We start from the raw sequence: 23,714 nt of genomic DNA, 5'->3' as shown, positions 1-23,714 counted from the left end.
GAAAGCCGTGCGTAAAACTCGTGCCACTGACGTCTACTAGGATTTTATGACATCAGAGCATTAAGTTATTAAATAACAATAGCTGCTGGAGATGCAAAACTGACATAGGAGCTTTCCTGTATATGGGAATATAGTTTAGAAATTTGAAGTTGTTTGTTTGGTTTAAAGTTGTCTTTCCTGAGGGACCAAACGTATCCAAGTGCGCATTTTCTGTCATTACTGTGGCGCTGATAACTGTCTGTCAAGATATTCTAAGACACTACAGAGGAGTGGGTTGATGCATGGTGGAAACAGCATCTTATGAATGTCTGCTCAGTAGAATAAATGGTGATCAGGAGAAAGGAGTGTCTCCTGGACTCATATCAAAATGGAGGACAGGGCTACATAATTATAACCTGCTCTGTGATCATGTGACCCTGTAGAGTGATGTATGAGGACATATGTGTGCGACATGTTTTTGTTTGTTAGTTTATTTTCTTCTCTTTCTTTCTGGACTCATTTGTTAATTTTTCTTTATGTACTGGAGTCCACCTCCATGATATAAAAAAATATGTGCCTTGTATTCTTGTATGGCTGGAAAATAAAATATGTAGGGCATGTACGGAGGCTTTCAAACCAATAAAAACTTGAATTATAGGAGGGGGAAAAAAAGACATCCGAGCAGGGCCGTAATCATGTATGGAACATTGAGGGGGGGCCATTTTCAATCTATGCCTTCTGCAACCCAACCCTCCAGAGGAGTGGGGTCTCGGGTGGGGAGACATTTTTAGCAACTAAACAGCTAAACAGAGAATTTTAAAGCAATTTGAAACAAAAAAAATCTTCGATCATGGGTCTCAAAGTTTCGAGAATGACTGCCACTTTAGGGAACCAGCATATGACTGAGGACTGCACAGAAAAGGGGACACACTGACATTTTAAAATGATATTTTAATGGCTATTTATGGCATGCTATGCTCTGAGATTTTAATAATTTTTTATATGACATACTAAGACTTTACAAAAACTCGATTGTGATGTAGCCTACATAACATTACATTCTAGTATTACACTTTTTAATACATTTGAAAGTACTAAAATAAACACAGTGCAGAGTTTGACATTGATTGCACCTTCCCACAGCAGTCAAGAAACAGCTCCTGCTGGGGTACGGCAACACTACTTGGACAAATCACATGCACAACTGCAGTGCACCATAACACTAGAACTAGTAGTAATAATAATGGCAATTTGTTATGTTTATTTATGTTAATGATGGCATTTGCTAATGATTATTTCAGACAGCGGTGTGTGGCTGTCTGTCATAGCATAGTAGTTTTTTTCTTTATATTTATTTCTAATATAATTTGCCTCCTTCAATATTATTTATTTTATTTGTATTAATTTAACCTTTATTCAACCAGGAGTCCCACTGAGATTGAAAATCTCTTTTACAAGAGAGACCTGGCTGAGGTAGCAGCCAGTCAAAACACATTTAAAATGCCTCAAATACAACATATAATACAAAAAGATCCACAATAAAACAACTATTCAAACATAGCGGCCTCTCAAGAACAACAAGCACCTGTCTCTGTCACCATTTTCTGTATTATGCCTTTAAATTCATCGATGGATATAAGTAAATATATATATTATAATTACTGCCAAGCATCAAAGGAGCATAACTGTCATAATTTCCTAAAACTCCCTGCACATTTTCTACTGTGCAGAAACATCTTTACATTTAGCTTCAGTGTCTGCCTGCCCACACACACTCACACTCACACAGAAGTTAAAGTGTCTGCAGAGCTCGCACAGATTTCTTTTTCAGGGCACAGTAACAGGGACTCCTCTGTAAACATCCAAATCTGTACAAGTGACTTCAGAGAGTTTGCACCAGACATAAGGAATAATCCTGCAGTCTGATTATCTTCTAAGTTATTGTTTTACTGTTATTAAATTCCCCCTCAATAGTAACGACCGTCTCCTTGTTTTTAAATCACGTGTGTGTTTAATGCACTCACCACTTCATTTTTATGCATGCTCTTCAGAGGAGAGAGCTGGCACATAAACATTAACCTGCAGCACAAATTGCTGCTTTAAACGCACGTTAGTTTCATATCAGTGCAGAATAGCTCACTGTAGACGGTCAGGACTGAAAACTGAATATGTGGAGGGAGAAAAAAAAGCACACATTTGATCTACAAATCACCTGTAAAAACTGAAATATGACTTTTTCAGCCAGAGCCCTGCTGGATACCATTATTCACCTTTATTTCCCTTTTCCAAGCCGGTCCTCTGCGGAGCTGTATAAATGACGGCAGGTGGGATTACTGCCAGTGCCAGCGACTCCTGTCTCTGGTTAAGGGACTGCGAGTGCTGCAGGCTTGAATCTGTGTGCAACAATAGAAATCTCACAGTCGTAAAACCCTAAAAACAAAAAACTAAATACAAAGTGTGATTGTCTTTCTATCTTTCTGAAGTAGTTTGGAAACAGAATATTGTCCTTGTCACCTCATAGTCCTGCATTATAATCCAGTGGTGGAAAGAAGCCTACAGATACTCAAGTTTTGTACTTCATGGCAGTTCCATGATACTTTGCGTGAGTATTTCCATTTGATGCTTCTTCTACATGTCAGAGGAAAACACTACGATTGGGATTTTATATAAAAAGCATGACAAACATATGAGTTGGATTGTTAAAGATGAAACCACGGCACATTTCCACACCACATGTCTGGTGTGCACTTATTTAAATAACAGTTTCGGGCCAAAAGACGTAAAAATATCCAATATTTTGCAGAAAAGCAAAGATTAGAAACAAGTGCAATGTTTTTCCTTCTTTCCTACCTTTGGAGAAAATCAAATATCATGATATTTATGATGATATTGTCGGGTTGACTGTTGATGCTTTCACAAAATATTCATATTTTTGCTAAATAATCATCAGTAATGTGGATATAGAGGCGACTAATAAACAGCTAGAGCAGTCTAAGTTCAGAAGATTACATTGTTTAACTGTAACGCAGCCTTTAAAACCTGAACACCTACAATATAACAATATCCAAAATCCAAGAGGATATCATGTCTCATATCATATTGTCCTGCCCTCTTCCTTCCTCTATCACTAGACTAAACTACGCACATGTCTATATAAAGCACTTTAAAGTCTCTCCACCCAAACAAGCTATTTTAACAATCCAATAATGTCGTGTATGACAAACTGTGGGACATTTTTTGCAGAACAACTTCTTTTACATAAATACATTTTGCTGATAATAAGTCATAATATGTAAAGGAGTATTTTTACATTGCTGAAATTGACTTTTGCCTTTAAACCACTGCTACAGTCTCTAAAAATATAGCGCTTATTCAACGCTGACGCACATTTGTGAAGGTATTTGTTGTGAAAAACATGTGATTAGCATTTTCCATTATGACTAACAGCTTCACCGCCCCTTTAAAACATGATAAAAATGACTGATGCCTACTAAACTCACTCTGCTAACTCTTACGCTTCAGATCCCACAGGTTTATTCTGAACTTGGAAAAGCTGCCGTCAGTTTTTGTGCACCGAACACATGGGATTATCTGCAACACAGCCTCCAGATTGACTCTCACCACCCCATGGCAAGTCAAAATGATGATCTCAAAGCACTTTACACTCAGTGTGTTGTCCTCTATTGATTTATTTAACCCTGTGTGTTGTGTCTGTATCTCAACATCACTGCAAATGAGGGCAACCTCACTGATTTCGAGGCTTAAATAAAGGTTTAAGTGAATGAAAAATTCCCCTTCCAGCTAAAACACACTGCTGACAGATTACTAGTCTGATGAGCTAAGAGGAGACAGCAGCTCGACTCCACACACTGCCCTCACTGCAACACAGCTTAAACAAATAGCATGAAAATGAAAAGTCAAAGCCTCCCTGAGTCACACGCCCACTGTAGGTGAAAACAAAGCCGTGCTGCTGTGCACCGCCGACTACCTTAAGTTTAAAGCGTCCATTGTTGTCGCCTGATTGCTCGCTGTGTGTTTTTCAGGAAGCCTTATCAGGCGGAGGAAGACTGAATGAGCACCTCGCACTGTAGCTCTGCTGGATCACAGGCCGCGGGACAGAATTAAATGATTTCCATTATTACACTGAGAATTATTGCTCCTCCTCTGGAAGGCTCCAGCTCCAAGCCAAGATTACTATTTCTGGCAATGTTTGCCTCAGGAAGGAACTTTCGCAGATTTAATGGGACCTGGGCCATTGTACACAGCCTTCTGTATGGCACCCTGCCATCGGCTCCAGAGAGGAGGAGGAAAAAAAGAACGGAGGGATGTGTATTAAAGTCAAAACAAGACCGTCCCCGTTTATGTGATCCTGAATACATCCAATAAACACTGAACTCTCTCGGAGGTGGAGGTGAACTCAAATGATTTTTAATTTGCATGTTTGAGGCCAAAGGTTAGAGGCTGACAGCGGCTGTGTGATGTCATCTGTCCTGCTCTACAGTGTGTTTGTATGAAGCATGACTGCCTTTATGCTTTTCCTTTATGTTCCTTTATGTTTAACCTTTGTTCAGATTAAGCAGAGAAGAAGTCCTCAGGTCTTCTATTTATGTAAAAGTAGCAACACCACAAAGTAAAATACTCCATTTAAAGTAAAAGTCCTGCTTTCAAACTGCAAAATGTACAACAAATATCAAACATATGAGCAATCATAATGCAGGAAATGGCCCCTTTGAATCTCATATTATTGTATATTTTAGTATTCAATCAACATTACTGTCACATTAATATTTAAGCAGCATTTTACAGCTATAGTTGGTCGAGGTGGAGTTAATTTAAACCACTTTATATGTCTATTCTCTTATTTTAAGATGTAATAATGCATCACAATTTAGGTTTAAGCTGAAATAATGTTTTTGTGGGTCATATAAAAGCGATAAAAACATATAAAACTTGCCCTGATGGGATATTTTTATGTTTCAGCAGCACAGAAACAGGCTTAAAAACACATAAAGATCTACTCGGATGAAACAAATGCTAAAAAATAAATAAACCAGGACCTGTATGTGACATTTAAAAAGCTATACACAACATATACCCTGGAATATACAACTGGAATATACAAGTGAATTAGACACATATTTGTGTAAAATCATCAAAATAGAGGGATAAATCATTATATAATACTCAAGTAAAGTACACATGCTCAAAAATCTCTTTTCTCTCTTACGTTTATAGCTTAAATATTACGTATTAAATACATATTTTTACCTTGTCATCAGGTTGAGACTGTCGTGGGGCAGAATATGAGTGTTCCCACAGATATTACATAAAACATTAATAAGGATGTGAAGGCAGTAAATGTACAAGCAGCTCCCCCCAGTGACTAAACGCTCTCAGCTTATTATTAATATTATTATCATTACTACTACAACTAGTACAAGTTATTATTGTTACTATTAGTTTTCATTTTGATCAGAACAAATTACTAGTAATTCTACAACTAAACAAAATATGTATTGAATAATTTAAAAAAAATAAATCAACTGATAATAATATGTTGTACATCAAGGTCAAAATCAAGGTCAAGATCAAGTGGGAAATTTGTCCCGGGCCCTACATCCATACTGCCGCTGTAGAAATACAACATACAACACAGTACATAGACGAATCAACATTCCACCTGACGTAGTAATAAGAAACACAAAAAGATAAATAAATAAATAAATAAATAACATCATACGCTAAACATACCACTATAAAGATGCAAATCAGCAAATGGTCATGATCCAGTGCCAGTTTTGAGTTTATCTGCCACTGACTTTAAGTGGAGAGATGAACACACAGGCTGACTTTTGTTTTCTGAATGAGACTGTATGATGATAAAATCACAATCCTACTGAAAGTACAGAAGTATAATCAGGTATTTAAAGTAGCAAAAGTATAAGTACTGATATTAAGATTACATTCAAATAGCATTCAACTGCAGCAGCTGGTCGAGGTGGAGCTAGTTTGAACTTGTTTAGTCCGGTGGTTCCCATCCTGGGGGTCAGACCCCTTCTAGCAGTCACAAAATAAAACTGGGGGGTTGTGCAGTACAAAAATCTACTACAAATCTGCCAAATTTGTATTCATTATTTGGACTTTTTTTTCCCAGTCTTTGCTCTTTTTATGTTAAAGTGTTAAATATTGGATGATTTCATGTCATGGGCCTTAGACGGTTATTTATACTAAACAGTTTAAAGGCAAAATGTCTGTGACAACCAAGAGGTTACAAGCCAAAAAAACTAAACCACTGGTTAAATCTTTAAGAATGTGTTGCATTTTACAAGCTTATATGTGTTTTCAGTGCAAAAATCATCTGTGAAAAGTAACTAAAGCTGCAAATAAATGTGAAGAAGTCAAAAAATAGTACAACAGTGAAAAAAAAATACAATAGTTCCCTCTGTAATGTGATGGAGTAGAAGTATAAAGTGGCATGAAATGGAAACTCTCAAGTAAAGTACCTTTAAATTGTGTTTGCACTCACACTGCCTCAAAGCTTTTGTTTCTGTCTGCCCTCCATGCTGAGTGACTGCAGCAGCTGCCCCAAAGAGAAAAACATAATCAGCAAATATTGACCTTCAAAATGCACAAATGTGACCACAGGGAGACAAAAAAAGACCCAAATTATATGCTCTCAGTCCTTACAGCCTGGAGTTCATCACATTGGGTTTCTTTAAGAATAAATTCTACAATGTTCAAATTTTAATAGGTGTCGATGTTTATTGAAATTATCTGGATTGACTGGTGTTGTGTGGTTGGTTACTTGTTTCATTCCTCTCTGCTTTTTAGTTTGAATTTATTGTTGGTCAATGGTGCTTTTTTATGTATATATTTATATATATCAACACCAGCATTCTTTTGCATAATTGTGCACACAGAAGTCCTGATTATGCTTTACCTTTAACTTGTTCTTAGATGTTATGTCTGTTAATGTGTAGAAGTACATCGAGAGCAATGCAAAAAAATAAAAATAAATAATAATAATAAAAAAAAACAAAGAATTAAAAATAAAATAAAAATAAATAAAATCAAAATTAAAGTTAAGATTAAATAAATAAATGAAGTCAAATTATTTGCACGTGTACAAATACTTGGCCAGTAAATCTGATTCTGACTCACACTCTGAAATAAAGGTGACACTGACTGACTCTGTGTGGATCTGTAAACTCTCATTGGTCACTTCTGTATTTCTGTATATGTAATAACCAGTGGTGGAAAGTACATTCACTAAAATACTGTACTTAAATACAACATTAAGGTATTTGTACTTGAGTATCACCATCCTATGTTGCTTTACACTTCAACTCTACAATTCAGGGGCAAATATTGGTTTTCCTGCACTGCATTTATCAGATAACCTTAGTTACTTTGCAGATTCAGATAAATAATACACACAATATTCACAAGCTGCCCAGCAGTAGCTATAGAAAGTCATTAAAATGAGCTCCAGCTTTACCACCTGCAACATTAAAGTGAAGGAGACAATAATGCATCAATACAGTAATATAAAATTGTGCATTAACATTATCCTGAAATACTGACTGCAAGTCTGTGCTATAACCCGCATTTCCTTCCCCTCCTCTCCATAATAAGGTCCGGTGCTGCAGGTCGTCGTATTAAAACGAGCCCTCAGATGATGGCAGTGAATGGCTGCCCTGTGTCTCCATATGTGGCGGCGTGTTTTCGCCTGCACAGTCACAGTTTAAAACATTAAGTGGTCATTAGCTGGACACTGGAGTGCTAGACTAATCACACTCACCCTAACCCTGCCCTCTGCTGTAAACACCCCAAAGGAGCTGCTTTAATGGAAGCTTTTAAATACGACGGTGACTCAGTGCCTTTGAGCAAAGCCACGTGTTTTCCTTACCGACAGATTAAAGTCGCCTCGTGTGCGGCGGGTTCACGGATCCTCTGCAGCTCCGGTGTGCACATGTACACACGGTTAAATCACGGACTGTAAGCAGCGCTGCGGGCTGGATGCTGCAGCGAGACTAATGGAAACACAAAAGGTCATCATAACAAACCATTAGGGCCTTGTGCTGCTGCTGCTGCTGCTGCTGCAGAGCTGCCACCAGGGGCAGGCACCTCTGCAAGAAACACACCAAAATATAAAGTCAGTCACATCAGATGAGTTTTAAATGTGCATGCATTGTTCCATTTTTGCATCAAGTTTGCAGCCATTCAACAAAAGAAAATCAAAGCAGATAACATCAAACACTTTTGCATTAAATGTAAGTGGCAAAAACCTGCAGAAATGTGCAATAACATCGCATAGGAACAGAAATGTGTTCAGATGATGCATTCAGGTCACCGGGCTGTATATTGCCAGCAGTTTGATGCAGAGCAGAGCGTCTCACCCTGCAGCTTTAATGGCTCACATCTCGGCCAAATCAGTCCGCAGCCGTGGAAAAATACGATTCATCAGCGGCAGAGAAACTTAAACAGCAGCAGCAGGTCTGCAGGTTTCATCTGTTTGAAACCACCACAGAGGTTATGTAACAATCTGGAGATGATATTCAGAGTAACACTATTATTGTGCATCTATCTATCTATCTATCTATCTCACAGGCTTATTTTCTGCTCTGGGCCCTTTATGTCTCAGGGGAGGACACAAATTTGTCCACAATACTGCTACTGGATTTTCCACGCTGTCCCAGGAGCGTCTTTTATTTAAAAAAAAAAAAAAAAAATCTCATCCCCATCTATTTTGTGTCACAGGCTGTAGATCATGATCCATCTGTGGAGCTGCACCAGAAATTCCCCTAAAACGGAATTTGCTTCACATCTGTGCTGCTTTGTTCAGCAAGATTGACAAAATAAAATCAAACTGTTTCTAAAAGAAAGAGATGGTAGTCTATGTAATACTGTGCTGTTACACTCATATTTTAGACTTGCAATGCTCCTGTAGGATTATACAGATAATAAATCCTCCAAAACATGGCCTCTGCATATTTCTTTGCGTCGTTGAAGATATGTAAGTGTGCAGACATTCAGCTTCCAGAGGGTTGTGCATCACTAACAATGAAACGCATTTACAGCCATTTAAATATCTCTCTCCATATAGCCTGTATTTATAATGGAGTCACTCTGCTTTATGGCCTTAATGTTACTGTAGACAACATAATGTAATGTCTCTGTGCCTCAGTACATTGACGAGGTAGCAGCCCATAACCAGGAGCAGCCACACACAGTGAGGAGCTGCGCGTCAGTCTGTGGCAAAATGCTGCCATCTACTGGTCATGTAGGGGTTTACTGTGTGTGTCTTTTGTAATCTGACAAATTTAATTAGTTTAGTACAACTGACATGATTTGCTTAGACTTGAAAAACTTACTTAGGTTGAACCAACTAAATATCAATCCAAAAGTTGTGTAAAAGTTAGATAAAAGTTATTTATTTTAATTTCATTCTACTAAAAAATGTAAAAACAAAAAAAAAACCAAACAGGTTGTCAACTGACTAAAACTTGTTCATGAAACAAAGGTAATTTTATTTTTGCTGAAAAACTTACTTATCTTAAGCATTATCAAATGACCCCAGGAATCATTTTTAGTGTGTTTGTGTCAACTTTGTACTGAAAACATAAAGCAGGGTAACCTAGCAACAAAAACAATAGAATAAAATACAATACTTCAACCAATTCAACCATGTAACCTATTAAATATATGAGCTGCAAACCCCAATTCGCTCACTCAACTTAATTGTATTTTTTTAACAAGTGTGCTTATTGGATTTTTATTATACTTCAAATATTATATAAAGAAGAACAACCACAAAAAAGTAGGGTTTGAAACAGAACACTCACAGTATGGCGTCATCTTAATAACAATTGCCACGACAGGGCAATATGATGAGTACTTTAGGCTCAAAATATATAATCAGAAATGCTACCCATACAAGTACTGACAGTTTAAAGGAAAGAAAATGCACATAACTATGTTTCACTCAAGAGATTAAGACAAGTAGATTTCTGTAGCCTTCTCCCCCTCTAGAAACGCCATGAAACATCCCCATATTTCATCAAAAGTAGAATATTTACCCTTAATTATAAATGTAAGTTTTTTTTTATGTCATTTTAATATAACTCTTTGTTATTGTTTGTTGTAGACTTTACATTAACAATTTTGTGTCATGGATGGACTGGAGTTCACATTGTACGAAGCCATTTTTTTTGGAAAAAATGATTTAAACCTTGTATAGATGTGTCTGTCATGAGGACACTCCTCACACCTGCCTCTCAAAAGGCAAAAAAAACCCCTGATAATTTGTAATTTTCTTTTAAAGTCTACAGTGCCTTGATAAAGAATTCAACCCCCTTGGCAGTTTTTCTTATTTTGTTGCATTACAATCACTAATTCTTTAACAAATTATGAGACTTCTGAAGGTAAATGTTAACAACAGGTCTCATTTAGGGTCGGGCTGAATACATATGCACACGCCTTTCAGTATTATTATTTTTTGTTGACATTTTTAAAACAACTTTTTTTTCATTTCTCTTCACCAGTTTTGATTATTTTGTGTCAGTCCATCACAAAATAAACTCCATTTAAATTCCAGGTTATAATGCAGTAAAACAGGATGAACACCAAGGTGTGAAACACTTTGCAGGGCACCATAGAATCACTTGTAACTCATTATAATTGATATGTCATGACATTCACCTCTCAATCAGCGTGTTCATGCGCATTCAGTCAATTAACACATCTTCCCTCTCCCTGCTCCTGCAGCTGAGCGGGGTCATGTGCACAGATCTCAGGGGATCCCTGTGTTTAACCCTTGACCTCCATTAAAGCACAGGGCCGGCCTTTAGGGAGGAAGTTGGTTTGACTCAGGAAGTGAAGGCAGGTGTCAGCTGCTGGTGTTGGGACTGGTGACACTGGACCCTAACTGGCTGCTCACTGAGCTGAGTGTGTGTTTTCTGCTGCTGAACGTCTGATTGTTAGAACAACTTTGGATTTTCAGCTCACCAGAGCCAGTGAGGCAGCGAGGAAAAATTAGATAAGCGGCAGAAAAGATTAGTTTTTTTCAATGAATTGGTTGTGAACAACACAACAGGATTGTATTGCTCAGGACCCATTGAAGAAATTGGTGTTATTTTAAGTTAAAGGTTATGTAAATCTAACAGACAGTAGCACAGTGCTTTGCAACATGTGCCACACCCTTAGGTGACCCTATGGGGCGAACAAAACTCCAACAATAACCACATAAACACCTTTAAAACACTGAAATCCATGGGAGTTAATAAGAAGTAAAACAAGCAAACAAGACAACAAAACTCCCAGGCTGAGAGGCAGCAGGACCAGCAGTCCCCACACCAGAGGCCTCTCTGCTCTGCTCTTAAGCACCTCCTCCATGCCAGGTGCACTGCACCTCGTTAGGTAATGCAGCACACCTGGGCAGATTTGCAATGGAGGGAAAAGGGACAGCAGCAGGGAGCACACACAGCTGTTAAAGGTTAAGTATATTTAACAGATAGTAGCGCAGTGCCCATCGAAAATGATTGACTTTTTTGGAAATATCTCACCACCTTGTGTTGTTTACACTGTCTGGTAAAACCTACAATATGAACAACCAGGTGACTGAGCCTGAGGCTGTCTCAGATCCTTTCGCTGCAAGAGAACGCTCAGTGTTCAGTGATTCCTTCACTCAGTGTACAACACAGTAAATGTGAGCCCTGAATTATAGACAGTCCTCTCCCTCCCTCTCATGTTGTGAAGTCTCAAAGTAGGAAGTAGTACCAAATATGTTTTAATTATTTTCATGTAAAGCACTTTGTAACTCTGTTTTGAAAAGCACTTTATAAATAAAGATTATTATTATTGTTCTGTTCCAGAATCATGGCGTTGAAAAACAGCCACACAAGTGTATTTACAGAACGTTGTGATGTCACAGTGAAGTTGACCTTCAATCTTTTCAATATATGTTGTGTCATCCCTTCATAATTTTATCCCATTGGACGTTTCTGGGAAATTTTGTCATAATTAGCACGTGAATTCTTGATATATGGCCAAAAATGTGTTTTGTGAGGTCACATTGACCTTGATTTTTGACCATCAAAATCTAACCAGCTCTTCCTTGAGTACAAGTGGATGTTTGTGCCAAATTTGAGGAAATTCCCGACAGGCCTCCTACAGGAATTCCATTCACAAGAATGAGACAGATGTAAGGTCCCAGTGACCTTTCACTACCAACCTCTAATCAGTTCATTCTTGAGGCCGAGTGGACGTTTGTGCCAAATCTGAAGAAATCCCCTGAAGGTGTTCTTGAGATAAAGCAGCACATCTTAACATTTGAGAAACTGGAAAAAGCTAGTCGATTGTTAAAACTGTTGTTGTCAATCAACTAATCCATTAATGCACGAAAACAATATTGTACGGATGTAATGAAGCAGCACAGACATGTTTGAAGACTTTGTGGGTTGTTTCAGAAGTGTATTTAAAAAAAAAATCTCTAATGTAATGTAACTGATTACATCACACTGAGTAAAAATGCCATTACAGTTACATCATTCAACAAGTGTGATTCCACGACAGTTCCCTTTTCTTAGTGTACCTTACAGCCAACACCTTTGAATAGAGGTGAAACAGGATTTACGATAAGTGCACATCAAAATTGTGCAGGAGCTCTGCACAAATAAATCAACACAAATTTAAGTCTTAAAGAGCAAACATACAAACGCCTTCTTTAAAACTGCTTTCCTGCACACGTTCCAGTCTGTGTTTGCTAAACTGAGATTAAGAAAACAACACTGCAGTCTGATTACAAAGGAAGTGTTGAACTTCTGTAACATCCGTTTGTGTTGGCATCCAGCGGAAACACTTTGGCACCGTCATACAGCAGTCAGCAACATTTACAAAAATTAAAACCCATTCTTAAAACATCATCATAAAAAATGTGACACTGATCCAGCAAAAGGAAATTCTAAAATAAATCTGAATAAAACTTTAAAAGGACATTTTCATCGTGTGTGACAGTAATTTTCATGAACCTGTGATTTAGTGATTTAGCACTAAAAAAAAATGACAGTTCAAGTTTTTTTTGTTTAAAAATAAAAAATATGTAAGAGGAGGAGATGTTGACACTGTCTTCACATTATTTTTGTTTTGTTTCAGGACATATGTGTCCATTTCTAACTTTAAAAAGCCATATTTTAATATAAAAGCTGCTTCAGGCTGAGCTCTCTACTCTCTGTGTGTTGGAACAAATCAGGAACTTATTTGTTTTCCTGCACAGAGTTAAATTAGAAGATTGATTTTTCCCAATTTTTTTCACAAAATGCCAAACTTCTCCTTCCAAAGAGCTTACACACTCCCACATATTACAACATCGTGAGGTCAGTTAAAATCTGAGTGAACGAGAAACATTTAAAAAGAGACTATCGCTGACAGCATACATCAAAGTCCAGTACACTGAGACATTCAAGTTCTAGTTGTCGTCGCCGGCCTGCACCCTGCCGTTATTCAGCAGTCTCTCTCTCTCTCCCACGCTGTCCTCCTCCTCTGTCGTCACCATCCCAGCGCAGCACGGTATCCTGGCCAGCAGGGGGCGGTGCAGTCCATTGTAGAGCCCTGTGCCCACCAGCAGGACCAGGAAGCCCAGCACCTGCAGGCCTTGAAATTTCTCCCACCCCAGGGCCAGGCTCACCGCCCAGATGACGAGCGTACGCAGGCTGTCCAGCACCATGCGGGTGGTGGCGCTCATCTCTTTGGTGACGCTGATCCCGGCGAAGTTGAAGAAGGCGATGCTGACTGTGTTGCCCAGCAGAGCCAGCAGGATGAGAGGCTGGTGCCCGATCTGACAGAAGGCATCCAGGGCGTCCTCGAGGACGTTCCGAGGGTTCTGGCCGAAGTCGCCGACATAGATGAAATACATCGGGATGAGAAGCAGCGACAGGACGACAAACCCGAAGAAACCTGGACATAGAGAGCAGAATTTACTATGACTTGTAAGAGTGGTTCACGAACTTTGGTAACACTTAATATAGATAATCCACCTACAGACAGTTCATAGAATATCTGTCACATTTAAACAGCTTATTACTTATTTGCTTTATTCTGCAGATATTTGACAGATTATCTATGGAGTATATGTCACAATTCAAAATTGAACTTGGAACTATTCACTTTTTCTTTTAATACCCAATTATAAACAGATAATTACAACCAAGAAATGGGATTGGACAACACGACAGACTTTTATCTATGCATGTATCAATCACTTACAGGTGTTCTACACTGTTGATTACGTTAACCGTAATTAGTCTACATTAAGGCTCATCGTAACAGAAGTATCACCACATAGAGGAACATATTTTGACAAATAACACTTAAAATAAATCATGAATGATCGTCAGAGGACGATGAAGAGAAGTAAAGAAGCCTGGATACTCTGCAGACCTTCAGCTATGCTCATATGTATCTGATGTCGTAACAGTGCTGTCTGGTCAAGCTGTTAACTCATCTGAATCCACCCATGCCACCAGAGTGACAGTCAACAGATTCTTATTTCACTGGTTGCACAAGAAATGGAAACACACACACAGATAAATGTCAGACGATGCAACAAGCTAGTGCACATGAATGGTTATTTGTTGCCTAGCAACAGTCCAGCTGCAGAACTTTTTGTGCTGGCGAAGCCGAAAAATCATCAGGAAATCACAACTGTTGTCGTTTATTACTATTAACTAATAAATGATGTTTGTAGGATTGTTTAAAAGTCCTATCACAATCGAGGTCGTGCTGCTGTACTGAATACCAGCACAGCTGTGATTATCAAACACAGCCGAATACTGAGTCACAGCCCATATATTGAGGACACTTCCCTGGGTGCTCTCAGTGTGTTTCCGCTGCATAGTATGGCTCTGCTCAACCTGACTCATTTTCATGGTACCAGGTACATTTTCTCTTCGTCTTCTACATCAGACACAGATGGAACTCTTAGCTGATCATCAAAGAGTCGCCACATGAAACTGCTGTGACAACAATTTAAGCGTGACACAAACAGCAACACTGGAAAATATCAAAGGGATCATGTCTTCATTTCTCAATATGTGGCTTTTGTCACTCTGGATCAGAAAAGACGAGGTGCAGCAAGAAGAAAAGTTTGGGAAATCCTAAATCAGAGTGCAAACAAGACAACTCTGGTTGCTATAACATGTTAATTCATTGTCTATGGAACAGTTACAGACTTCATGACATCACAGATTTAAGTTTGAGCACTCCAGTTTTTGGAATTTCGGAGGGAGCTGTTCATGTTTCCTAATATTTTTGGACTGTCTTGGACCATAGGAATAACATGTTCAAATTCAAAAATGGGGGTAGTTCCAGTTAAATGTTCAGAACATTGGTTTGTTCTGCTTGTGTACTTCTCTGTCTCTGTCCCAGAGCCACCGCGAGAGGTTCCAGATCAATACCACAGTTTAAGGTCAAAACACGTCACATGTAACCGCAGATGAAGCACAGCCGTACCTTCAGTACCAACAGCCCGAAGAGGATGGACGTCATGTCTGTAGACAAACTTTTCCTCCAGGACCATCTGCACTGAAACTATAACCTGAGCCATGATGATGAGGAGGTCGCCTGCAGGACAGAGGAGAGTAGTGTTTAATTCACTGCTTTTTTATTTCACCACATAACAGCTTCACTTTGTTTGCAACACTACTCCAATCCAACATCCGCCTCACCTGTGATGACATCACTGAGTTTGTGCTGTTCGTCTTTGGTCCCGTTGAAGAAGTCGGCGAGGCCCACTATCACCAGACCCAGGATGGTGGTGAGGATGCCGAGCCACTGACTCAGCACCAGGCGTCGCCCCAGGAACGCCACTGAAAGCAGACCGGTGAAGATGATGACGGCTCCACGCAGCATCTGGAAGCTGGAGGCGCTGGTCATGTTGAGAGCTGCAAAACATGAGGTCATCTTTTAAAATCTATCAACTAGAAAGACAAATAAACAAACAACTCACACAGCTCAATAAAGGTTAAAGGCAGTGGCAACATAACACAAACAAGTGATGCTGAGGAAAACAACATTATCTTTGTCTCTTTTATCTCTCTTCCTGACGAAAGGTTCCTTTAAACACAACATAATCTATCCTGTCTGTCAGATGGGACTTACGTCAATACAGAGGAGTTTGGGAATAAAAATCAACATGCGCGCACTTTAAACAAAAACAGTTTTCTGAACACGTAGCAGATAAAGGCGGCTAAAGGTCACGTACCGACATACATGATGGAGGTGGCCAGCATGTCACACATGGCCGGGGGGAAGAAGAGGAGAGGGTTGAAGCTCTGGCCCGGGTTCATCTGGGGTTCGGGTCTACGTTTGTCATGGCAGAGTAGGATGTAGAAGACCGCGATACAGCTGAACTCGCCCAGGAACATCCCCACTGCCTGGACGGGGGGAGTGGGGAGGATAGACACAGAGCGGGAACACAAATTATTGTTCAGTTTTTTAAACAGCAACAGAGGAAACAGTTACAGTTACATCAGCAGAACCTGAATAAAGTTTGCTCTTAATTAAAGGTACACTATGCTGTAAAACAATGTATAGACTCATACAACAGTAAGTCCTTTTTATTGTCTCTTATGAACCACTACAAGTGTGTGGCAGTGTATTTATCAGTAGAGACTTTTGCTGTGGTCGGGATGTTCCTTGGAACAGAAAGTGAGTGAAGTCAGGATGTTACAAAAAGGTAGCGACCATGTGTCAGACTGTAAGCAGATTGCATCCAAGAGGAAGCTACAAAAATCATGGACACACCGCCACAAAATAAAAAGAAGCAAATATAACGAAGCAAAACATCAAGCGGAAAAACCTTGTTCGAAAAAGAGCGCAACATTCAGACTTGGCCCCTCCTCGGCTCAACGGGACTGAAAGGGCAGCGGTGGTCAAGTGAGCTACATGTAGAGTGAATGAAGAGAGGAAGCTGCGTTAACGAGAACAAAGCAGTGAATCAGAGAAATGAAACGGCACTTTCAGATTGTTTTGTGGAGGTTATGTTCTAAAGAACAAATAAACACACCCTCACAGCCCAGAAAGACGATTCTGCATCTCTGGATTTGTGTCAATTCACCTGAAGCACACGCTTCATCCCGTCTGCTTGACTTTTCTGCTCTGTGTGCATTAGTGGATCAACCTTGCCCTCGATCAAACAGATACACAATCACGTTCAGATTGCATCAACAGAGCAGAGGAGGGAGACGAAGAGAGAGGTTGTTGCTACATTTTTATAAAGTCCTGATGGCTGGGGGCTACACACCACTACCCAAAGGTTGACATCAGGAAAATAAGAAGATACAGGCAGAGGGCAGGTGCTCTGCAGATACAGACACCACCACACACTGCTAATCGGTCATGAGTGATGACTGCGAGAGGTTACTTCTGTGTGAGCCTATATATTGTATTAGGAAACTCCTGCATTGTATGCCTTTAAAAGTGCAAGGCCGGATATAATTTAAACATTTTCAAAACTTGAAACCTTTCAACCCCACCTCTCTAGTGTTCCATCCACATGAAGCGCTTAAATACCACACGTCACATTCACCAATCTGGGGTTCTGTGTCTTTTCCCAAAAAGTACGACCCGCTGAACCTCTTGAGCCACAGCCAAATAATACAAGCTTTATTAAGGTTTTATGTAAATAAAACTGAAACAATTAGCCAGTTTCCAGTACTACAGTATTATATGATAATTGGGCTACAGACACATTTTGGTCAGTACCACGAGACAGTTGAGGATCGATATTAGGGTTGCAACTGTATGAGTTTGTCACAGTGTGATAACTGTCTCAGAAAACACATATTATTATTAATCAGAATGACCTTTAAAGGAATAAAAATGGAAGGGTTATTTCTGGTTTAACAAATGTTGTATTACTATAACTCAAACTTGAAACCATTTCCTCCAGTATTGTAGACTAGTCCATACCCATTGGTAGCTTTGCCACCTTCTACCTATAGAGAAGAAAAACGTGGGACAGACAGAATGAATGACTGACAGAATGACACACTGACAGTTTCCATGATTATGTACAGCATACGATACCATGACTTAGTCATACCAAAAATTAGGAAAAGCCACAGCCATCGGTCGCATTTTAGCCATTTTTAAGCATTTTTCTGTTGTTATAGCTCCACCCAGTTACCAATTAGAGTTAAATTTCTCCAGTCACCTTGAGGCGTCCTGTTCTACATATCTACCAAGTTTAGTAAAAGTCGATATGGCGGTTACCCTAGATAAGAAATGAGCTCTCTAGTGCCCCCATTGTGTTTGATGGGGTCAGTAATGGAGGGGTCCCCTCAGATTATGTGTGGTCATATGCCTACAAAGTTGCGTGGTGATCGGTGAAACCCTTGAGATGTTATACACCTTTATGTGATGAGCCACGCCCTCCGCAATATTCATTGCCTTATAGAAGCGGGAACTTTAGATATTGGTCCCTAGATTATGTTCACTGAGTTTCATGCAGATCGGTCAAACTTCCTAGGAAGAGATCGATTTGAAGTGTTTTTCAAAAAATTCAAAATGTGGCATCTCTGTGCAAAGTTTCATGTCTCTACGACATATGCCATCCTCCCATGACCCTCTACCACTGTGCCAAATTATACATGGATTGACCAAGTCAGTGAGGAGAAAAACGTGGAACAGACACACACACACACACACACACACACACACACACACACACAGAGTTTTATCATTATATAGTAAGATGAGCAAATGTACACCACATGATAACCGTCAACTTTTATATCACGGTATACCTTGAAACCAGTCTATTGCTGTAACCCTAATCAATACCACAGCCGTCTTTATCCAGCGTCGTAAAGTGTGAAAGCTGTCACCTGAAGTGTGTTACTGTACCTGTACAAATGGATGATTAAAGCGATGATCACCGTCATCATGGCAACCCTTTGCTTGGAATGTGTCAGCCCATCTGTCAAACAGGAAGTTGTTACAATTTTATTATGGATATTTTACACAACCAAACGTACAGAGAAGACACCAAAATGACACAAGGGTTCGCCACACAGCTAGACCTGAAATGATTCGTGGATTAATCAGCAATTATTTTGATAACTGATGCATTGTTTTAGCTATTTTTAAAAGTTAGTTTAACTTTTGCTGGTCACAGCTTCTCAAATGTGACGATTCCTTGCTTTTCTCTGTCGTATAGATCATAGTAAACTGAATATGTTGTGGTGACTGAGACTGAGGGAAATTGTAAAGTGCATTTTGCACTATCTGAAAAGAAGAGTTTGTACTGCAAGTACATTTTTTACACCACACCATAAAAATACTGTACAGTCAGACAAAAGGATTTGATGAAGTTGCATGTCACTCGTGAGGTCAGTGAGTACTCAAGTCCGACTTTTATAGTCAGACAGTCAGAAGAGGCATGACAAGCATGTGAGCGTCTGCTTCAAAATGCAAGACAAGGGAATGTGGTCCTTGAAGGTGATGACACAGCACTTTCTTCAAACGCAACGACTTCTGAGCTCATCAATACAACAGGGAAAACCAGAGCTGAACCCAAATCTGTTGCAGCTATTCTTATTCATTATTGGCCACTGTGTTTAAATATCTTTATACGGTGGATGTTTGTAAGACAGGAAACGCCAAAACTATCAGCCTACGTGCTATAACTGATCTCAGCTGCAGGGCTTTAAAACCAGTGAGGCAGCGCTGTGACGAGACCGGTGTCAGGTGACTGTAGTGAAACTCTACCTGCTAGTTGCTGATGTTCTTCTCTGAGCATGACACAGCTCACTTTGTCTGACACATTAGCACTCAAGCCGTGATTCATGTAACAGTTTTGGTTTTAGCTGACAAAGCCCACAGAGCAGTGTGTGTTTGAAAGGCAGGAGCTGACATCACAGATTATTGGGGAAGTTTTTTTAAAAAAAAGCTGAACTTCTTGTTCCACTAAAATTGCAAACCTATTCCTACTGTGATAATAATGAGAGAGGACTTGAATTTATTAGTGTGATAAATCATTTATCAAGAGGATATATCATGAATAAAACATGTAATCTTTGGGGTTTTGGGAAGTTGGTTGATCAAGACAAGTAATTTAAAGACATTAAAGGAGTAGTTTTCACTTTTTTTATGTTTTAAAACACCAAAGGATAAATCAATTTATTAAAAACATACTCTGAGCATAGCTGCAGGGCTGGGCCAACCCATTAAACAATAAAAGCAGTTGCTTAGGGCCCCCGACTCAGACAAAGATTTTTTTAATGAACAATAAAAATTAACAAAATAAAAATGTACCTTACTAAAACAAAAGCAGACAACATTTTGAGCCATTTTATGCCCACGGATACTAACAAAACAATGAACTGAGATACAGACAAGATGGACAGTTTACGTAAGCTGAGTAAACAGTATGATGTTCCCTATGAAACAAACACTTCCTGGATTCTGAGGTTAAAAAACAATAACTGAAAGGTTAAGAGCAGGGGTGCTTTAGCCCCTCTCCAGTGGCTCCCTGTGGCTTTGACAGAAAAATATATGGGAATGACAATCATTATTTTTTTTTTCCAAACATTTTAATTTTCATTTATTGTTGCAGGCCTTAAGTGATTCTTACATTCTTCAACTTCTTCTTAGCTAGGCGAGCTGTAGATTGTGAATCCAAAAAGGGAAAAGTCTCAGTGGAAAATTTGAGAATTTAATGTGGAAATTGTGAAGTTTAAGGTACCAAATAATCATAAATAGCCCACTACAGAACAGCCACCTTGTGCTAAAACACATTAATGAATGCTCATTTAGCTCTATTAGTAACATTCAGTACGTTTACATGCACGCAGTAGTTGAGCTAAGCTAAGCTAAGCTAAGCTAGCTCAGCTAATCAGTCAAGTCGGACTTCTCGTCTTGTCTGCGTATACATGCAGACAAGAAAATCGAATTTCTGACTAAGTACGTCTGACTCTGCCTCGATAGGCAGCGCTGCGTCCTTTTTAATGAAGTGTGTATTGAACTAGTTCCGGTTGACCTGAAGACAAAGCTAACGATGAATGAAGATGTGCATGGAGCATGGATGTAGTTTCCTCATCCGTCCAGAAGTGTGTCTTCTGCTTCTCTGTTGCCATGGTTTTTGTTTGTTTGTTTGTTTTTCCGGGAGTTACGGCACTGCTGCTACGTCATCTCCTTCTTCTTCCGGGTGAAAGCCCGCGAAAGAAAAAGTGGTGCATGTGCAGAACGCCGAGTCCGATTCCAGTCAGACTAAGTGGATACATGCAGCAATAGTTTGATTTTCAATCGAATTATCTAGGTGTGCTTGTCAAGCATCGGATACTCCAATTTCAGTCGGACTAAGCTGTTTACACGCATTTAAAAGTCCAGTTTCAATCGCACTAAGCCAATCTCAAGCTACATGTAAACATACTGACTGATAGGTGAAATTTGACTTAAAAGGCTGTTCTACCGATATTATTATGTTCTAATATATTTTCCAGACAGATTTTTTGGGCCAAAAATGGCTGTTATGATAGTAAAAGTTGCCGACCCCTAGTTAGGTGGTAATATATTTTCTACTTAAAAACACACATTATGAGTGCTTACACTGACATTTACAACACACAAGCTGGTCCAGTGCCTCGTCAACATGCTACAATAAGGGGGGCCCCAGAAAGTCTAGGGACGGCCCTGCACAGTTTTTTGCTGCACCCCTAAAATATATATGGACTAATTTCAGGATTTAAATAATTGTTAGGGAAAATAGATTTGTCAGTCAACACTAATTGTCAGCACTTTTCATGATTAATTGTCATTTATCAAAGGAAAATGCTGTATATTCACTACTTCATGCTTCTCAGATGTGAGGATCTGCTGCTTTTCTATGTTTTAAATCTAATATATCTGGGTTTTGGACTAGTTTGGACTAGTATATGATGAGGTATATTTCATGCCAAACACTGTATTTACCTGTGACCCACAAGAAAAGCTAAACTATTGACTGTTACTTACCCTCTGACAAGAAGCCTAATCAATACCTGAGTTATCACGTCTACCAGTAACACTGACATGTTTCCTCACACACACACACACACACACACACACACACACACACACACACACATTAGCCTCTTGGTGCTCCACCATCAGACTGCAGCTTGATAAGGATGTTTATATTAGCCGTTGGTAATGCTAAAGTGCTAACAATGTTAACTTGTTGTTTACCCGCTGCACTATAAGGTAACATGCTAATACTATGAAACAAACACGTAATAAACAAGCTAGCTCGATCAGTTAGCTAAAGAATTAGCCACAGCTGCTAACAGCCATTCATATGTTGTATTAAAACACTGGTCCAGCTCTGTTTTCCCAGCCACTTCTCCTACAGTGAAGTTTAACGATGAGCACATGACAACACAAAATCAAATGTAACTGTTAACGTCACTCACTTTGCCGATAATGTGTTGAGGGAGCCAGTCGTTAGCATAAGTCCCGCGAGGAACAGCTGATATTTGGTCCACGCCATGCTGGACGTGGGGACGCGACAAACAAACCGGGTACAGACCACCACCGAGGTGTTTTCAGTGTGAAGAGACCCAGGTTGTTGTTCACCCACTTCTCCGTGGGATCTCCTCTGCCTGTAAACGCCACATGACAGCTCAGAGTCAGCTGACCGCTGCGCAACCTGCACGCTGCCTTCACGGCCTGTCGGAAATGACGGAATAAAGCAGGCTAAAGGAAGTCATGGGTGATGACTAAGGGGAAAACCAAAGTGATGACTGAGGATTTATTTACAACAAAGAAGATGAAAAATTAATGAATGAGTGAGTGAAATGAATGAATAAACGAGTAATTTGATACTTCATACTTAATCTATCACCAAATTTTACATAGTTTATTTTTATTCTTTTATTTATTTTTTACCAATTCTTACAAACGTGTACAATCAGAAAATCCAGGCTTCTTTTCCGTTTAAAAAAAATAAAAAAATAAAAATAAAAATAAAAATAAAATAAAATAAAAATAGAAAATAAATAATGTAAAATGCAATTGTATATATAAAAAAAAAAACAGTGTTGGAAGAAGTACTCAGACTTTTACTTGAATAAAAGTAGCAATACCAAAGTTTAAAAACACTGTCCTATGAATAAAAAACATGCATTCATAATTTTATTTTAAGTACAAATTAACTGAATATTTTATAATGAATCTACTTTTAATTACCAAATTTTACATACTTTATTTTTATTTAATTTATTTTTTTTTTATTACACCAATTTTTATAAACATATAAAATCGGAAAAATCCAGGCTTCTTTCCTGTTTTTTGAAATAAATAAATAAATAAATAAATAAATAAATAAATAAAATAAAATAGATAAAAATAAGACAGAGATAGAAAATAAAATAAAGAAATAAAGAAATAACTGATGTAAAAATGTAATCGTATGTAAAACAGTGGTGGAAGAAGTACTCAGACCTTTTACTTAAATAAGACCTTTTACTTAAATAAACCATAGTTTAAAAACACTGTCCTATGAACAAAATACATGCATTCATAATTTTACTTTAAGTACAAAGTAATTGAATATTCTATAATTATTTTTAATGATTAAATTTTACATACTTATTTAAAATCAATTCTTACAAACTTGTAACATCAATAAATCCAGGCTTATTTCCTGTTTTGTGGAATAAAAAAACAGTGGTGGAAGAAGTACTCAGATCCTTCACTTA

The 23,714-nt window shown here is 38.7% G+C and overlaps 1 protein-coding gene across 1 annotated transcript; it reads right to left on the bottom strand.

Annotated features, from left to right (window-relative positions):
* Positions 1 to 12,429: 12,429 nt before the first annotated feature.
* Positions 12,430 to 22,654, bottom strand: slc35f6 (solute carrier family 35 member F6). The gene is made up of 6 exons (XM_049589940.1): positions 22,428 to 22,654; positions 18,883 to 18,955; positions 16,238 to 16,409; positions 15,702 to 15,917; positions 15,487 to 15,597; positions 12,430 to 13,932 (listed from the first exon to the last, which is right to left on the bottom strand). Exons 1-6 carry the CDS (start codon positions 22,502 to 22,504, stop codon positions 13,445 to 13,447), a joined length of 1,137 nt encoding a protein of 378 aa, XP_049445897.1. The 5' UTR covers positions 22,505 to 22,654; the 3' UTR covers positions 12,430 to 13,444.
* Positions 22,655 to 23,714: the final 1,060 nt, after the last annotated feature.

The sequence above is a fragment of the Epinephelus fuscoguttatus genome, linkage group LG11 (genome assembly GCF_011397635.1).
Source record: "Epinephelus fuscoguttatus linkage group LG11, E.fuscoguttatus.final_Chr_v1".
Lineage (NCBI taxonomy): Eukaryota > Metazoa > Chordata > Actinopteri > Perciformes > Serranidae > Epinephelus > Epinephelus fuscoguttatus.
This window is presented reverse-complemented; position numbering and strand designations above follow the sequence as displayed.